At 38.3% G+C, this 19,501-nt stretch overlaps 1 protein-coding gene across 2 annotated transcripts in view; it reads left to right on the forward strand.

Moving 5' to 3' along the window:
- DNAAF9 (dynein axonemal assembly factor 9) overlaps nucleotides 1-19,501 on the forward strand; it is a 78,945-nt gene that overhangs the window by 43,795 nt on the left and 15,649 nt on the right. For both annotated transcript variants that reach the window (XR_013929631.1, XM_080396442.1), the window contains exons 21-29: nucleotides 969-1,072; nucleotides 4,860-5,006; nucleotides 8,802-8,890; nucleotides 9,129-9,230; nucleotides 9,480-9,597; nucleotides 11,407-11,495; nucleotides 12,809-12,967; nucleotides 16,519-16,644; nucleotides 18,652-18,689. Coding sequence is in view for 1 of the 2 variants with exons in the window: in XM_080396442.1 (XP_080252568.1) it covers nucleotides 969-1,072; nucleotides 4,860-5,006; nucleotides 8,802-8,890; nucleotides 9,129-9,230; nucleotides 9,480-9,597; nucleotides 11,407-11,495; nucleotides 12,809-12,967; nucleotides 16,519-16,644; nucleotides 18,652-18,689 (972 nt within the window). In the remaining variant the exon portion in view is untranslated. The remainder of the gene's footprint in view (nucleotides 1-968; nucleotides 1,073-4,859; nucleotides 5,007-8,801; nucleotides 8,891-9,128; nucleotides 9,231-9,479; nucleotides 9,598-11,406; nucleotides 11,496-12,808; nucleotides 12,968-16,518; nucleotides 16,645-18,651; nucleotides 18,690-19,501) is intronic.

Raw genomic sequence — 19,501 nt, forward strand, 5'->3', positions numbered from 1 at the left:
TTTTGCTGACTCACATGCTTCCCTGTATGGGATGTGATCCTGCTTTTAATGCACGATCCAGTGCTGGTAGCAGAGGTCCAGCTGGCGGCCCCTGCTTAGTAATTTTTTCATGGCTTTGTTATGACTGTTGCAAATCGGCTTTTTGCTGAGGTCAGTTTCTAATGCTTTGGTGGAATTTTGTTTTCATCCATCATATCATCTAGCTTTGCTGTTTCTCATTTTCCAGCTGCTTTCCTTGGTCATGCAGGTTTGTTAAGAACCAAAGTGTCTGTAAGATGGCAAGAAAAACGGAGTTAGGACGAATGCTAAGTCTCTCTTGGCTGACACTAGATTGTTAGCTTCCAGAGAAATTGCTAACCTGGTAACCGTTGTCTCTAGACACAAAAGAAAATGCAAGTCTGCAGGTGAAGGGCTTTTCTGGTTTAAATTTTGTCTTGGTCAGGAAGTGGAAGCAAGACTGTCATCCTGTATTTTTTATCTGTATTTTTTACTGTCTGCATGGGATGTGTTGGTATACTGATGCTTTGCTGACAAGCTGACCAACATGTTACAATGTTTGAACTTTCAGTTGGTTTGGATCTAAATGTTTCTTAAGTTCTTGTTTTGTCAGTTTTACACTTCTGGAAGTTTGCAGTTCAACAGCATGGAAATTTATTTGGCTTGAAAAAAAACCAAACCAAAACAAAAAAAACCTCCCACGCCACAGAATATTTATAAGTGGGCTTCAAGGGATAAGATTAAATCAAATGCAATCATAGTCATGATTCCTGCCCTTGATAGTGAGATCCAGTAAAGATCAAATGGTTGTGCTCTGAATGCTGTTGAGATACTATTCCAAATCTTTACTCAAATGTACTGCAAGTTAAATGTACCAATATTCTGCAAAAATATAGATTTCTTCCTCAGAAAGAAGAGGCATTTGTCACATGATGCTGAAATATTGACACATTTTTTCTTTCAAATTCTAGGCAAATTGTACTTCTTTTCAGATGGCATTCTCTTTTCTGATCCTCACCATGGCAGCATTTCCATTTCGAAGAACCATATGAGTTCCATTTCCCTATATGATGGGGTGAGTGTTTTGTCTGTTCCTATTCTCATAAACTTTTTATCAATTTTTAACAGTACTTATGTAGTGTACTAGTACAAAGTTTCAATTTCCGTTGCAACTTTACAAGTGTGTGCATAAAAGTAATAACTCATGCAATTCTCTACACTTCTGGTATAAGTTAGGTTAACCAATTACTGATCAGTTAAACTGTAAGGAGGAGAGAATTTTGTATTAGACTGAGTGGTCAGTGTGGTCTTAGTAGTGTGGAAAACTGCTTTTCATTAAAAGAAAAATCTAGAACATAGCATTCATAAAACATCTAGCAGTCTTAAGTGATGGACAGAGAAAAGTTCAAGGTATTGTGAAGCCCTATGGTGCATTGAGGGTGAAATGCTGTTTTCTATTCAAAATATATTTAACCTTCAGTCAAATTTTCATGGTAGTGTACTACTTAACCTCTGGAGAGGTCATGAGCAGTGTCTGTCTACTGTTGTGGAGTGTTGTGTAACTGACAGGGTGAAGTGAATGACTGGTTCATATTTCCCAAGCTGAGAAGTGAGAAGGACAGGCACGTTGCATGTAATTACGGTAAAAGACACAATGCCATTCCTGTGATCAACTTGCATCACTTCACTTGGCCAACATGCCACGATAAAAGTTTGGTCTTCTGGCTTAGTGGGAATTGAGAGTTAGGTTAATGTTGGTAAATCGCCTGTGGTTTTTTTTTCTCCCCTCTTCAAGGCAGATATGCTGCATTAACTATCACTTTTTCACAATGGAAAAGAGATTATTTTGTTTGGTTATTGTTTCCTAGGCACTGGGAAAAAAAATAAAAATCTGTTTCCTTTAGTTTCTATTTTCTTCAGGTACAGTATTACACATTTGTTTAGTGACCTCCAGAAAGCATTGTGTTGCTATGATTTCATGATATAATGGAGGAAACCAGTGAAATACAATATAAGTGTGTGATTCAATTGAGATGAAAGCACAATGGTGAAGAGAATCTTACCTTAGCTGCCTTTTCTTGTGTATCATATTGATTGCCCCTTGGTAGTGTAAGAAGCTATTTTAACACTGACCTTCCTTCTATTGTTTAATTCAAGACACTCACTTTCATAAAACTAGCTGTTTATGGGACCTGGCTATCATTCTTGAACTGATGCCAGATTTTTGTGTAAAGCTAAACCTTGACAGAGAGCATTTTATTGTTCAACTGACTTGGCATAATAGAAGGGTGGAGAGCTTAAAATGTTAACAAGTGACCGAAGAAGGGTAGTTCAGTATGCTTTGTCTGGAAGTTACTGCAACCATATTGATGGAAAAGAAAGGATAATTTAATGCTAGGATTAAAATAAAAGATACAAAGACTAAGGTGATGCAAAGTACGCTTCCTTAGCAGCTCAATCACCATGCCTGCTAGATGTTTCTCTCTTTAACTTGAAAATGTCTGCACTTCTTCCTCCAACACATGCTGCAGGCTTCTCTGTTCTGAGAAGCTGGACACCTGCTGCTACCTGAGCTCCTGAAGTCCTTGAGGCTCACATACATCAAGTTTGTGGAGGACAGGGTAGATTGCTCACAAAACTGTACCATGAAGGTCTAAAGCGGAAGCCATCCTGATCTTAGCAGAGTCAAACACAAATCTCCCATCTCGTAAGGTCGCACTATTCTAGCTTAGTACCAGCCATCCTGGGAGTAAAAGAAAACCCCACAGGCTACACTGCCACCCAGGCTCTGAACTCCCAGGTTTATTTCTTTTTCTTCTGTAGCTGTTCAGTGATTCAATCAACTGTTAAGGTATCTTTACTGTATAGAGCTTAAGGTGCTGTGTGCTTGGATTTAAGATCTTAGTTCAGACCAAGTGTTTCAGCTTGAAGTACCTGAATCCAGCATTCATTTTGGCCATTAATCAAGTGAACAAATATTACCAAGTAATACTGAAATTTCACTACATTAACATCTTGTAAAACTTTGACCTGGATTCTTGTTACCTAATGTCTGTGGGGATTGCTGCTGCTTTTCAGCTTTTTTCAATTTGTGGAACCCTAAACATTTTCCAGAAGGAGCAGCACATTCTGTTAGACAGATTGTAGCATGTATGAGTTGGCCTTCTAAGTCACTTCTCGTAAAATTTGTGAGCTATCCTGCAGAATCCAGGATTTGTGTACCACATTCCAAAAGCTATTTTCTTTTAAGAGAAATTGTTTTTACTTAGGAGAACATACTTTTATGTTCTTCAGTAACCTCAATGACTTTGAGATGATTACTTTTATAATTAATGCCTCAGTCAACAAAGAGTAGAGATTCTTTTTGATCTGAGCTTTTTCTTCTCAAAACTTGGTAAGCAGAGTTCTTTGCCCACTTCTCCCTTTGAAAGGGAGATGGATGCCACTCAGTTTCTGATTTGAACCCAAAGTAATGGAATCCTCACTTTCCATGGGTGTTTCATGCTACTAAATTGTAGTGTTTTTCTAATACTTGTGAAAATAGCTGTGAAAAGTTACAAGTCAAAGCTTAAGCATAAAACACTCCAGCATCCTGTGAAGTTGTAAAAGAAAGGCACAGAGGGGCTGGAGTGTGTCCAGAGCCGGGCAGGGGCTGGGGCAGGGGCTGGGGCACCAGCCTGGGGGGGGCGGGGGGGTCAGCCTGGAGAGAAGGGGGCTGGGGGGGACCCGGTGGCTCTGCAACGGCCTGGCAGGAGGCTGTAGCCGGGGGGGTCGGTCTGTGCTCCCCAGGAACCAGTGACAGGACGAGAGCAAACGGCCTCACGTTGCACCAGGGGAGGGTGAGATTGGGTGTGAGGGAACATTCTGCACCGAAAGGGCTGGCAGGCGCTAGCACAGGCTGCCCGGGGACGGGGGTGTCATCATCCCTGGGGGTGTTCAAAAACCATGTGGCTGTGGTGCTTGGGGACATGGTTCAGTGGTGGCCTTGGCAGTGCTGGGTTAATGGTTGGACTGGCTGATCTTGAAGGTCTTTTCCAACCTTAAACAATTCTATGATTAATGCCTATTTTACAATCCAGAAGACAAAGGCTCAGTGTTGTTTTATTAGAATGAAAATTGAACAACCTGAGTTCAGTGCTTCTGAGGGAGATGGATCTTGAGGACTTCAGCTTCGTGTTAGTGAAGACCTAACTGAGATGAAGAAGCAAGAGATTTAGCAGAACTTGTGCTCATTAAAGAATCTGAGAGAAGCAGGACATTTCCAACATGCACGTGATCTACACTTTAAATTGCATACATAGTTGTATGTCATTGCAGCAGGGTTCTTTTCAGGTCAGAAGCTGAAGAGCATGGTAAAAAAAAAAAAAATTTTAAATAAAAATTTGCAATAGCATCATGTCATCCTTCTAATATTTTTAGCTGACATTTAATTCATTCTTCCAAGGTATCTGTCACAGGAGATGTGTGGGTATAGATGAAGGTGCCTTTGTTGTGAAGCATTAGCAGAGGAAAGGGCTGAAGGTCTAGTTTTTGGTGGAGGGAAAAGAGTAGATATTAAAATGCAAATTTCTCTTTTCAAGACCAGACAAAGCTTAGGTGCTTAGAACGATCTTGGATGCTTTCTTTGGAGCTTATGATATTTCCAATAGCTGCGTAGTGGAAATGGAGTATTGTAAGTGGCTGCGGTTGATCCTTTTGCGCCTTACCTGCACTATGCAAGCTAACGAATGTTCAGATCTTCATGCATGCCTAGCTGTGACTGTAGTAGTTCTCCTCTGATCTTTTCTATTTAATGTATTAAGTGTGTTTTTCACTTTCAAGTAACTGTTCATTATGATTTGTCCTGTTTCTTCCTTTTCTAGGATTCAACCAGTATTGTTGCTGCTCTCTTTGTAGACATCAAATGTTCCTTGCTTGCTCATTTACCAATTGAGTTCCATACCCGAGACAACTTTTTGATGATTGCACTTTTCCCCAAAACAAAGATTTATAAAGCTTTTTATTCACAGGTAAAGTAAAAAAGATTGGTTTGGGTGGGGGGAAAACCACAAAGTTATTCTTTGTGTTTCAGATGAGAGGCAAGGGTGAATTTGTTGATGTCTGTCTTAACTAATTAAATTTGGAAAGGAGAAGGGTTTTATTTCTCACCTTAGGTGAGCCACTATAGCTTGTCATCTGATAAGTAAATACAGGAAAGGTTAAAGTTCAAGGTCTGTCTTGTATCTGTCTTCACAAGCTAAACCTTTTCCTGTATCTTGGTGAACAAGCACAGTTTAGAAAGGAGAAGGGGCAGTTAATACTGAGGGAGCATCAATTTAGGAAATACATTGAAAACCTCCTTTATGAAGCTGGATGGGGTTCATGGAGGATATTGAGAGAAATGGCTGATGAGATTTTGAGGCAGCTTATCTTTTATATAAAAAATCGGGGTGTTACAGTAGGAAGGACTGTTTCAGATAACAAGGGGCAGTAACCATAGACTACAGCTTTGAAGATTCAGACTGAATGTTAGTGAGAGGTCGGTGCAGTGACTAGAACAGATCGCCCAGACACTGAACCTCAACCTTTGAGGATTTTGAAAACTTGGCTGGAGAAACTCATGGATGAGTTGATTTGTACTGCCAGCAATAGTCCTGCTTTGAGCAGGAGGTGGGTCTGGAGACCTCCAGAAGCTCTTTTCCAACCTGAAACTCTGAATCGTTGTGACCTATAGCATCTGCCTTGTAGACTTGAGACTGTTGTGGACTGCCTTGCCATGTAGACCTTCCCATTCCTTCCCAGGAGCATTATTGCTCCTGATCTTAGGAACTTGCATGTGTGAGAAACTTTAATTTATGTATGCATTTCTAGTGCTTGTGTTGCTCGTTAAATTTAATGCTCACCATGTGCTTTCATTTTGTCTTCTCAAGCCAGTGAGTGCTCTAAAAGCTTGTTTTCTAGTAGTTGCATTTTAAATGTAGCACTGGTGTATAATTGGCTACAGCAATTGTATGTAGTGGCAGAGGTTCTATTGTGTTTTTTTGTGGTTAGACACATTTGGATCGTGATCCTTAGGGGAGTTTTGTTTAAGTCTTTAAGTATTCCATATGGCATTTTATTATTCTTCAAGTAGGTTGGCTTCATGCATTGTAATGCAGAGGCTTTTAATAAACAAAACTTTATAACAATAGTGCTTTTGAGGAAATGAGCCTGGAGATTTTAGGACTTCACAAGGGTTTTAGTATGTGATCATAACACTGGACTGGAAAAGACCACCTAGCTCAGTGAGTAGTCCCCACTGGTAATATTTATGTTTAATACCATAAAATTTCTCCTCCTTTTATCTTAACTGTTTAGATTCCTCCCACTGTTCCACTATGTGAGTGGTTGGGAATATTTTGTTTGGTTTTGAACTTTCAGCCTATTTTATTAGGTCTGCTTTTATATCTGTGGTTTTTCTTTTGCTCTACCAGCAGACATCCTTGAGGTATTCAGAAATTTTGGACCTATTCTTTTTGGCTTATTTGGCCCAATAAAATCACAACCCATACATTTTAATCTATGCTTGTAAAAAGTTCTCTTTTTCTCTGATCATTGTAATACTTTTCTTTTGATCTGTTTTTTGGCTGTTGATATCCATAATGTGTGTATCTGTTTCTTGTACAGAGGCAATAGTAGTTCACTCTTCTGAAAATGTTCAGAAGTACCCCTGATTTACCTGTATGTTTCATTGCTGCCTTGAATTAACTGATGGTGTATGTTTTTTGAGAAACACTTTCAGGTCCTTTCTCTTTTGCTACCCACTGATAATTCCAGGTGATTCTAGAAATATTTGTGTGCTCATTATTGCTTTTGTACTTATCTACCTTCTATATTTCTTTGTTTATTCCATTCTTATGGTTAGATCTATTTTTCTATGAAGCATCTCAGTGCTGTGTAGGCTGTCACCCAACGTAGTTCCCCAAAATGCTGTGAATTCACTTCGGTCTATGCCAGGTTCTTTGTGAAGGGTGTCACGAGACGTTCGCTAAGCAGCTCTGCTGGTGAACGTCCCCAGCCTTCTGTTGGGTTTTTTTGGTGCTATTTATTTTGGTCCTCCTTTGAGTTAGCTTTTTGCCAAACAGTTCTATCCTGGGTTTCCATTTCTGCAGTTGAACGGTTTCACATCTGTCACCATACCAGTTGCTTTGCGCAAGTTCAAGTAGGAGAAACCTATCTTCTGTCTTGAAGATGTTGTCTCATGAATGAAAGATTCACATTCATAAGATCAAGTGTACCCGATTGTGTAAGCATGGAAACATATTATTGTATTTGTTAATAATTACCCTTCAGGTATTTACTGATTTCCTCCAAGTTTTTTTCTAAAAGTCTGCATGTCATTGGAGTCGCACAGACATAGTAGTCCCTCTACACACCTGTAGTTAGAAAGATTTGCTAAAATGCAGGTGCTAATTTCTCTTCTGCAATTATATGGCATGATACCTCACTTACTGGACCAATGCTTTAATTATTCCAAGCCTCCTTGAAGTAGGGAATGCCAATTACCTGTTCATCCAGACCTGAGTGTATTAAATTCCTTGTAACTGAGATGGTTGCCAGATTCTGAGCCCACAGAACTGGAATCTGGTTTGCAGATCCTACGAAGACAAGATGGTACCTTTCACATCCCCAGTCTAATTGGTAGGGGAGGAAAATTTGCTTAGGCTTTGGAATGTGTTGATTTCTCTGGTTTTCTTCATATTCTCTAATACCATAACAACTCTTTTTTTTAAAAAAAATGTTTACTAAGTTATACAAAAGAGACCGATTTTTTTCTGTTGAGTTCTGTCTAAGTCTGACCTAAGTGTTTTCACTTTATCTTTAGCCCTATGACTTCTAAAGAATACAATTTTCTGTTGACCGGTTCTTTCAATTTCTTGTAGGCGTTTTCCTTGGTTTCTTATGCATGTTTGGAAGTGGTTATTTGTTTGGTTGCATGGATCCTTGTACACGAGCAATATTGTCCTTGTTAATATCAAAAGTTTATTTTATTTTGATGGTTTTTTTATCTCCGTACCCTTGTGTTTAGGATGTCAGTTTGTTAATGGAAAGCAGTCATTCCCCCCTAGTTGTTTTGTCTTGCAGCAAATTATTGTGAAAAATGACAATGGCTGTTGCCTTTTCTTATTAAAAGAAGGGAAATACTGAACACTTAAATGACTGGGTGATTCATCTGAATCTGATTTCTAGGTTCAGGGTGCCATTCATATTAATGTGACTTGGCTAAAGCAATAGGATGCGAGCCAAAATACTGTTCCCTAGAGAAATGAAGGGCTCCCTTTTCTTTTGCAAAGAAACAAGAGTTTTTCTTAAATTTCTAGAAAGGATTGCTGCAATCTTACTTCATGAAAATTACAGTACAACTTAAAGGAGACTTATATTAGCTCAGTTCCTGCTGTACAGCAGTTAGACTGTAAATACCTAGTGCTTTTATCAGTGAAGCATGCTGTGACTAAAAGATACACGTGAATGGTACTGTTAATTTGATGGTTAATTTTTTTCCTATGTTTTTTTCCCCAGCTATGAAGATGGGGGGAAAACTAGACCATTTCAGAAAAGTTACTTCATAAAGCAGCTCCAGTCTAGCCAAAAATAAGCTTACAAAATCCAATCTGTGGACACTTCTTCCGTAATTTGAATTCTTGCAGCAAAACCAGTATTGTGAAATATTTAGCAGCAAGTTAAAATGCATGTAATTTTTTAGGTGAACAAAAACAATTCCTAAGCAAATTCAAAACAAATTTTGCAGAATAATGATGTTTATGCATAGGTCTGGTTTGTTCCAGGTTTTCTCTTCGTGGCAAAACCAGACAAACTCAGGATTATATTTAAGGGTTGTCCAGGAAGAATTCCTGTCTGTGGAACAAAAGAGACTGTAAGTTCATGCCACATACTCCAGTGCAATTATACATTAACTGTGCGCTACAATCAGAAAAATGCCGTCACTCACTGAAGACTTTGATAATGATTCAAAAAGTATTTGTTGTATTTCTAGTGCAACATTTGCTTTATTTTTTGTATGTTAATATGTGATTAATGTGTAGCCATCTGGTTTAAAGAAGATAAATTTCTGGATTTTTCCTGTAACTAACCAATTAATTGGCTTGTTTTAGGCATTCCAGTGTTCAGAAGCTATTTAATGCCTTGTCTTTTCCTTCTGGAAAGGACGGAAGCAGGGAGCTGAAAATATCTGCTGCCCTTCCAGAATTGGAGAGGTGAAAAATTATTTTTGTTTTCAAGGGATCAGTTTTGTCAGAAATAATACAAATATATTTTGGTATATGTAATGCATAGTAAGTAACTGTCTTTACACTAGATATTTTTATTCTGAGATGAATTGTTTCCTTTTTAGGAAACCTTTGTTTGAACTTTTAACAATTTTATTTTAGTAATTTCCCAACTGTATATGTGAGTGAAATCTTTTGATGTTGGTTGTAACAAAATGAAACTTCTATTTTTTAAAGGTTTTTGCAACATTTTACAGTCAGCAGTGTCAGTCACAAGCCAATAATGAGAGCGCATCTTCCTATATTATTGCAACAGTCAGAAATCATTCCTGATAGCAAAGCAGAAAATGATAAGGTAAGGAAGCAACCCAACAATACTTCCTATCCCTGGTATAGAATATGTAGCAAATATTCTGTCTCCAGTTCTGTTTCAAGTAACGAAGTAAAGTACTGATGTATATCTAGCCATGCTCTCTGCCTCCAGTGTGAACCCATCAGTTCATACTGAACTTGCTTCAAGTCTGTTTCTTAGAATAAATTGCTCTGCCCTGTTTTCCTGATTACATTACTTAATATTTTTTTTTTCATTTGAACAATCTTTTGGAAGTACTAATGGCCCTTCAGCCTGCTAAAATAGAAGCAGAAAATGAGGCATAGATCTTCAAGTGAACAGTTTTCGCTAATGTCCAGGGAGAGTTAGCCCTAAAGCAGTAGCTTGTTTTTATGAATTGCTGAATAATTTAGCTGAATTGTTCTCTGGAACATAAAAGTCCTTTAAATAGCATAGAGGCAGCACATGATATTTAACATTCGCTGATATTATCTGTAGAACACCCAGTTCTCTATAGGGGCAGTAACAATTGTCAAACTTAAGGAGTGCTTTAAATAGCATTTTCAGAGAAAATATTTCCTTGTAACTTCCCAGCGTTTGAAATCAGCTGTAAGCAAGAAAGTCAAAGCAGCAGAAAGTCTTTCTCTTTGAATATTGCAATATGGTGGCAGACTTATTTCCTGCGATCTAGTTCAGAGACCATACTAACAATTATTAAATAAACCCTTTTAATGTGTATAATCTTAATGTGTTTGAAAAAGAGAAAGTGACAAATCTTTTTATAATGCTTATATCAAATTCTATAAAACATGCAAACTTAGTACCTCTGATTTTTCTGAGTTACTTCTCTATCTATTATCATGAATACTCATTTTCTGTGAACATCCAAAAATGATTTTGAGGATAGGATATAAATAGTCTTCAGGTGGCTGTCTCCAAATGTCATGCATTTAGGAAGTTGGAGAGGTAATTTGGCTATTAGTGGCGGGATGATATGCAGTGAGGTGACTGGTTACCAGGGTGACATAATTTCTTCAGTCAAGTTCAGCACAGAGAGGAGTGTGTTGTGTTTCTTCCAGAGTTCATTTACTTGCTTCTGTAGCAAACTCCAGTAAATAGTGTAGAAATACATAAATATACACACACACTTTGGAGATATGCTCTGACTGCTTTTCAGTGTTTCTCTGCTATGATCCCTGCCTAAATACCACAAGAAATACACATAATGAAAAACAGGTGCTTTATGCAGGAAAGCTGTTAGTTGGAGCTGTTGTACATTCTCTTACCAATTGTATTCAAAATGCAGCTTTGCTGGAATAGATTTTGTGTGTAGCATAGCTGGCTCAGTATCAGAAACGTAGCGTTGCTCTTTGACAAAACTGTTTGACATACACCATCACTTTTTGAAGCATTTTGCTCTAATACTGTTCTATGTATTTGAGTGTACCCTCTTCATCATACGAAGCATAACCTATTTGCTGTCTCTTGCAGGGTTTTGTCTGACATTTGCATTAATACGTACACTGCAGAATAGATTTTAATGTGAAGGTTTTGGTAATACTGTTTGCTGTATTTGTTAATTATCCTTTTACAGTATTTAAGGTATGAAAACCAAGAGAAAATGTGTTTTTCTAAGAGGATGTGTATCTGAGTAATTGCGTAAACACAGTTACAGTTCTATGCTATCTTGCTATTTCTGTGGTTAGTGTCACTTAAGATTTAGTGTATAGGCTTAAGATTTTATCGAGATAGAAGCCTTATATGTGTGCAGTTGTTGTAGCTCATTCCTAGTCTTAGGGCTATGCCCCATCTTATCTGTTCCCTGTATTTTAGGTGGTTATCACCATTATAACTGGTCTTCCAGGATGTCGTTCCAGTGATCTGTGCGCTTTTCTTGTGACTTTTAACAAGGAGCATGGAAGGTTTGTACGTTTCTGGTTTTATAGTCCAAAGTGATGGTCATACTAATCACCAAAGAACTTCTCAGCATGATGAAAATATCAATGTTTCACTTTTTTTTTATAGCCAAGATTCTAATTTGTGAGCAGATGTGTTCATAAGAATAAGTTCGGTAAATATTATGAGGCACCTTAACTAGTTCTACATAGCACACAGTAGGGTAGGGTATATTACTTCTACTATATACAGGTATCTCATCTCACTGTGTTATGCCAGGTAGATTTGCTCTTAAATTTTAGACATTTAGACAAGAAAATAGCATGGAACATTACTTTGTTGGTATGTCATATTGAAAATACCACATTGCAGATATATTATGTATGTCTGCAAGTATCACTGATGCTATAAACAGTTAAGAGTAATCTTAGAAAGGCCAAATGAATCCTGTCTTAAGCATGTATAGAAGTCATCACAACCTGAAGGAAATGGGTGAAGAGCTTCCATTTGTTGACTTGAGGTGGTGAGTCTAAAATGCATTTTTCTTGGAAAAAGGACTGTGCTAACACTCCTTGCTATAGCATTGCTTTAAATCAGACCTGGTTTCTGTTCTACAATACGAGGAGATACATTCAGGACATCTGTTGTATGGCAGTAAGATAAGTCTACTGTAGGAATTTGCCATTTGGTGTATTGATATAGCTTCTGGAAAATAAAAAGAAGTTCTTGCCCTTTTAAATCTTAAAGCCAAACACCTTAGTATTTAATTTTAGTAACATTCTGCACTGCTTTTTTGTATTACTTTTAACTCATTGTCTTGATATTAGCAAGTTGATTCAGAACAGTTTTGTCATTCTGTTTTTAGGACGAACATGTAAGGTGACTTTTGAATATTCTGTAATAATACATTTCATCATGTTTTCCTGCAAACATCTTCATTGCTTTCTATTTTTGCAGTGAAATATTTTTTTGCCCAGAGTCTTTTGATTTGGATTCACATAACTTTTGTTTACTGCATCACTAACAAAGATCAGAACTACTCATATGATGTGCAGCTTTGAAGAAGCTGTTGAACATAATTTTATTTAAAAAAAAACAACACCTCCCCCCCCAAAAAAAAAACAAACCAAAAAACAAACACCCTTTTGACAGTAATGTAAAGAATGCACTTATGCTGGAAATGATAGAAAGCAAAGTAAATTCCTCTTTCCTGTGTGCTATGAGACATGTGGAATCCTGGGGCTTGTCAAATTTATTTTTGGTTTGTTGGTTCAAAATAAAAAGAAAACAGAAATATTATGTCATAGAACATTAACTTTCCTTGTTTTCTTTTATTTAGGTGGATAGTTTATCGGCAAACTATGGATAGTCCTGAATGTTTCAGCGCGACCCATTTCCAGCGTTACCTCTCCAGTGTCCTGGAGGCTCAGCAAAACCACAGCGTCCGTCAGTCTGCTTATGTTAAAAAGAACAAGCGTCTCCTAGTGGTCTTGCAAGGGTAAATGTTTGAAACCATTTGAACTGTTGCATAGAATAAGGGATTTTCTGTTCCCTTCCTATTTCCAAGGCATTTTTGAACTTTCCCATCACTCTGAAGCAGCTGATGTTCTGTGCTGAAGTGTGGTATTCTGTGAATTCGTTTTACATATGTACTAAACTCAGCTTTTCTGCAACTTGTTAATTTTATTGCTTAAAACTCCATTGGAAAAAAGGTGTCCATAGTCATCCTTCAGTCATATGGAAGGATGGACTGCATTTTTCGTTATTTAGGAATTCTTCCGTATTTAGGAGACTGACTGACTTTTGGCTTCTCAAAAGAATTTTTCTTGCCCTTTCCATCTGCATCTTAGACTATTGTTAAATGGCACTTTATTTAGTGGGGCAGCTACGCGGTTTGGTTTTGATTTTTGTTTCTTCCCACCTGCCCAGGAGGTCCTAGATAGAGAGCCATTTGCCCTTTAAAGGCTGGTGAGACTTCATGATGGTTATCTGTCTTTGAAGACTGCTGGAGTACTGATTGTCTGTCTTTAAAGCCATAGATTTAGGACAATAATGCCAAGATGGCTTGAGATTGTGTTGCAAGTTGTACTCCAGAGCTGCAGGTGAATATTACTGAATATTTGCTATAGCATTATCTTAATATTTAGAGGGAATGTTGCATGTTTTCGTCCCTTTTGGTATACAAATTAATTATTGCTAGTTTTAACCAACAGACCTGTGTTTTACTGATGATAAAACAAAAAAACCCTCCATGGAATAAATGCACAACTCTTTACAGAATGCAGAAAAGCTAGCTGAGTTCTTGCCCTACATTTCACGTATAATTTTCTTTGAAAGTTTGCTAAAATATTGAAATTGTTTTGATAAAAAACAAGGGTGTATCACTTCCCTGTTTCTTTCAGAGGAAGATCTATTGTCTTTAAGGCATTAGATGACTGCATTTTGGTAAACATTAATTTGAGTTGCTTCAGAATACAAATTAATTTTAGGAAGTTTGATATGGTGTGACATAAAGACTGTAATTATATCTTCCAAGTGCCTACAGTACCTTTAAACTTTTGAAAGCTCAGTGAGTTCTAGAGAATCTTAAATAAATACTTAGTTTTCAGAATAAAATGTTCCATTCAGTTTGAAATATTTTTTTCCTCTAAATAAAAACTTAAAAGCCTAAGCTGTGACTTTTACTGATATTTTTTAATATTTTTTTTAAACAGTGGGCTACAGTAAGCATAACAATGAATCTTTGCCTTTTTTTGCAAGTATTTTGCATCTTTGTGTGCATAGATGCTTGCTTTTTCTTTGCATTTCTGGTAGTCCTTGCTTCGATCCTCTGGCAGTATTAGGTACAAAAATCGTGACACAAACTTCCAAAGGTCCAGTTGATAAAAGATAAGGAGAGAGAGAGAGAGGCAATATTGCATGCAACTTGCTATCCAAATATTTATGCAGTTTTGCACATCACTTCTCATAGGGTATGTACTGAGTCTCTGTACTTCAGGGTGAGCGGGTCCATAAAGAGCTTGCAGGCTCTTGTCCTGCTCGGGGGACTTCAACCACCCCAACATCTGCTGGAAAAGTCGCAAGACAAGCTGTAGGCAATCCAGGCAGCTCCTGGAATGCACTGAGGATAACTTCTTAAGCCAAGTAATAGATAGCCCTACCAGAGGGGATGTGATACTGCACCTGATGGTCACCAATGCAAATGAGCTAATTGGTGATGTCAAGATTGGAGGCAGCCTGGGCTGCAGTGGTCATGCGCTGGTGGACTTTGCAGTCCTGAGGGATATGGGTCAGGCAAAGAGTAAAGTCAGGACCCTGAATTTTAGGAAAAAGCCTTCCAGCTGTTTGGGGGATTAGTTGTTAGGACCTCCTGGGAAACTGCGCTGGGGGACAGGGGAGCGCAACAGAGGTGGCAGATCTTTAAGGACACTTTATGGAAAGTGCAAGGGCTCTTGATCCTCAGGTGTAAGAAATTGGCCAAGGAAGGTAAGAGACAAGCATGGCTGAGTTGAGACCTGCTGGTCAAACTAAAGGGCAAGAAGGAAATGTACAGGGAGTGGAAGCAGGGACAGGTGCTCTGGGAAGAGTATAAGGATGCTGCCCAGTTGTGTAGGGATGGGGTCAGGAAGGCCAAGGGACAGATGTAGGTCCCTGGCAAGGAATGCTAACAGTAATAAGAAGGGATTCTATAGGTATGTCAGTCAGAAAGGAAGGTCAAAGAAAGTGTACCCCCTCTGATGAGCAAGACGGGCAAACTGGTAACAACAGGTGAGGAGAAGGCTGAGGTACTCAACTGTTTTTTGCCTTAGTCTTTTACTGGCAGTCTCTCTTCCCACACCTCTCAAGTGGATGGACCGCAAGACAGGGATTGTGGGAGCAAAGTCCCTCCCACTGTAAAAGAAGATCCAGGTTCATGACCACCTGAGGAACCTGAACATACATAAGGCTACGGGAGCTGATGAGATGCATCCCAGAGTCCTGAGGGAATTGGCTGATGTAGTTGCCAAGTCACTCTCCATGATACTTGAGAAGTCATGGCAGTCAGTTCAAGTCCCTGGTGCCTGGAAAAAGGCAAGCATTGCAGCCTTTTTTTAAAAGGGTAGAAGAGAGGATCCTGGGAGCTACCAACCTGTCAGCCTCACCTCTGTGCCTGGGAATATCATGGAACAGGTCCTGTTTCACATGAATAGGGGAAGTTTTTGTGTCAAAAGTTGTAGAAGGAAAAGTAGGCTTTGAACTGAGATGTGGTGCACTCTTAAACTTCGCAGACAAATGCAGGATTGCATCGCACATATAGGAGAGAATTTATTTCTGCATAATTGAGAATTCATTTCTGGTGCAACAATAGCAAAATATCTAATGAGACATTCACTTTGAGAGATACTTGTCCTAATTTTGTGTGTGCGTGTGTCATGCACCCTGGTATTGTTTGTGTTACTGTAGCATCAGTGGGCCAAGGTGCTATTGTACTGGGTGTTGTAGAAATCTGAAAAGAGAAACTTGCAATGCGGGTAGAAGGAAAGACACATATTCAGTAACTGGCTGAGAAATAAACACCTGGAAAAAGCTCAGGTTCACCTAAACTTTGTTATCATACAGAAGCAGAACACAGTAGTGGCTGGAGTAGTGATAAAAAAAGGACACGTTAAATATAGAAGCGCACTTCATTTAGAGAGTGCTAATAAGTGAGAGATGTTGCTCTTTAGTTTCTTTTTTTACTTGAATCATACTTAGTCCTTAGCATGCTTGGCGGTAGGCTTATCATGCTTCTATTACACTGAGCTTTTCGTGCTTTCTGAAAGCTGGACTTTACAGTTGTTCAGTGTAAAGTTTATACTGCTTTTTTCTGTAGTTGTCAATAATTCATTTGTAATATTACTTGCAGTCACCTTAGTTTGTCTGGATTTGCCAAGTTTTGAGCTGCTTTATAAAAATTTTGGTAGGCTTTATTAGAAACCTAACCTTCCTGCAAGCAATTGATTTCTTACTGGATGTTGAAACGTGTCATTCTGTTTCTCTAAAACCGTATTTCATTTTGTTTTTTTACAGGTATACTGATGTTATTGATGTCGTACAGGCTCTGCAAACTCATCCAGACCCAGATGTGAAGTCTTCTTTCATCATTGGAGCAGTTAATACTTGCGTAGAGCCACTGAGTTGCTATATGGAACACAGGTATAATTTAAAATATTTTTACTAGTTTGAAAACAGATATGTAAGTTTATGAGATCGCTTTTATAATAATTAGAGATATATGATAGTTAAATGCCTTTGAACTGCCTTAAATCTCATAAAACTGCCAGGTAATCCATCTCGGATGAACTTTGAAGTGCTGTTTGGTTTGTAAGGATGACACTTAGTTTCCACCAGTTATATAATTATATATACTAATAAAAGTTTAGCTTGTGGAAGAATTAATAAAGATTGTCAATAGCATACTGCTTAAATATGTATACTCTGGTGAAGGACTTTGTAAAATCTGGACAGTCAACTGTCCTCTCGTGTGTTTTTTAAATCATTTTTTTTTTACCATCTTTTTGTAAGTATGACTGAAAACAGAGATGTGTATCTCGGTTTGGATTATTGATAGTGTCACTACTTTTGGACATTAAATGAAGACTTAAAGACTTAAAACATGGATCTTATGGGAAGCAGTTCCAAATTTAGTGGAAGAGAATGACAAAGCACGGAAGCAAAAGCGTTGCAAGTATTGAAATCTGATATCCTGGGTTACTGCAGATGCAGGGTGGGGAGGAAATGGTAGCAAAGCCAAGTCATTGACATTTTTAAATAGTGTGGTTTGGTCACTGTTTCATAGTGTGTGTGTGTGCTCTGCATTCCAACAAACGTGAAGCTAATCCCATAGACCTATCTGTAAAATGATAATACTTACATTTTGCAATTATAGCTTTGCAGCTGATTAACTGCTTTAACTTTTGTCAACTTTCCTTAGCATTGCTTCTATTTGTGATAAAACCCTGAGCATCACAGCTTAGAGGTGAACTGTCCAATCATTTTATAAAAGTGCACTCCTTAAACTTCCTAGCTGTTTTTAAAACACTAACCGATAAGCTTCTTGAGATTGACATTGAGATGTCAATAAATAGACATTCTTTTTATGCTTCTTTTTCTCTGTGACATAGATTGTGAATAAATAACGAAGACTACATAAAATATTGGTAAATTGATGCTGGAGTGCTCTTTAAACTTGTTCTTTCCATAATTATGGGGAAGGCAAGTTCCATTTCTAATTGTTTGGTGTTTTTTAAACTTACTGTGTTACTGGTCATGGTACTGAGCAGTATTTATAGTGGTGGTGGCCTGCAATCCTTTGACTAACCTTGTTTGTCACCTGAAGTGCAGTAGCAATTGAAGGAAGAGGCTTTAGCTTATGCTGTAGCCTGTTTGTGTCTCGCTTTGAAGTTTCTTCTGATAAGAACTTACCAAGCAGCCACGTATTGCCAATGACAAATCTTTCAGTTGGGAAGCTTTGGCAGATTTCACTGTGAGAACCAAGAAGAATGATTTTTTTTTTTTTGTCTGACTTGAAACTTGCAGTCAAGAGAATCACAACCCTTTCCTGTCTCAAAGTTCGTTACTGTAGAAATCTCGCTTTTTCATGAGCCTAGGATGAAGCTCTTGCCCATGTTGAATAGCAAGCAAGGGCAGGGGAGAGGTAGTTGAAGGGGAACAGATGAAGTGCTATCTCTGGAGTGCTTCTGTGCATGATAAAGCTCATAAAAATAGTTGCTGCTTGTGTGACCCAGTACCAGAAGTTGGTACAATATGTATGGAAAGCATTATGTACATACAGCCTTTCCATGAAGAGTTCCCACACTGTTTGAAAGGCACAATTCTTTAGGGCAAGCTTAAAATTCCTAGTGTTTAAATAGGGATTAAAATAATGTTGATACCTTTCTGATTTCTTAGAATACAGAATAGATTGCATGGTGCTAATTAGCTCTCAAATTCATTAAAGAATTAAAACTGTCTACAAAACTATTTTGGGGGGAATAACTCTTAAAAGACAGAACCTGTGGGGATGTCCCAGTTATATGAATTGAGGAAAGGAAATGTGAAAATGTTTTGGATAGTAAGACTCCAGCTGTAAGTGTCCAAATGAATGTAAATGCTTTGCTTTAATAATACCCATTCTTGATATAAAAACTTTTGATTTTTTAGGCTTCTTTTTCCCAAGTTCTTGGACCAGTGTTCGCAAGGTATGTGTCACTTTCCTTGACTTTGAGCTGAGCCATATGGCCAAATAAATACATTGTAAATGTATGTAGTCAAAGGAGCATGAAAAAGTCTTGGAGGTAAGAACCATCTGTGCAGAACAGATGATCGCTGCCTACACTATTAACCACCATAGGCACCTGGAGAAGAGGTAAGAATCTGGAGCGTGATGCGTTCTGGTTGTCCTCGTCTGGAGGATGGGTTTCCTAAGACCATGAGTTAAAATGCTTAACTTGAACTGCTGTAACTCGTGCCTTGTCATTGATTTAGAAGCAAAACGGATTGGATTGGAGACCCATCCTCTTCTGGGGAGGCATGAGGAAATGGACCTCTCCTTTCATTTTTGCTGTTTTAGAGAGGGGAAAAATGAACTGGTTCCCTTGTTCCCCATATCCTCTTCTTAGTGCAGTGTGGAGGATCCTTGCAGGGTTCATTTGACATTGCAGCAGACAAAAAAAACCCTCACTTGCAGTAGAACTGTTTCTTATCTGTGTACTTAGTTTTATATCCTGACTCTGAAATAAATCATAGCAGTGTCTTTCTTGTCAGGCTTGGAACTTGGAGCAGGTGCTGGCATAAGTAGGGTATCATCTTTTCTGACCTATCATCAAATAAGTTGTTTGAGTTTCAAGGGCAGAAGCAAGTTTGACCTTAGCATATCTACAGGTGTTTAACAGCTGTGTAGCAGATTCACAGCATTAAGACCACTACGTGTGTGTGTGTATATATGAACACAGATCTCTCCAGTCAGGCAATCTTTTAGGCAGACTATAAGCTCAGCCTGAAACTGAATAGG

The sequence above is a fragment of the Falco punctatus genome (assembly GCF_963210335.1).
Source record: "Falco punctatus genome assembly, chromosome: 1".
NCBI classification, from domain to species: domain Eukaryota; kingdom Metazoa; phylum Chordata; class Aves; order Falconiformes; family Falconidae; genus Falco; species Falco punctatus.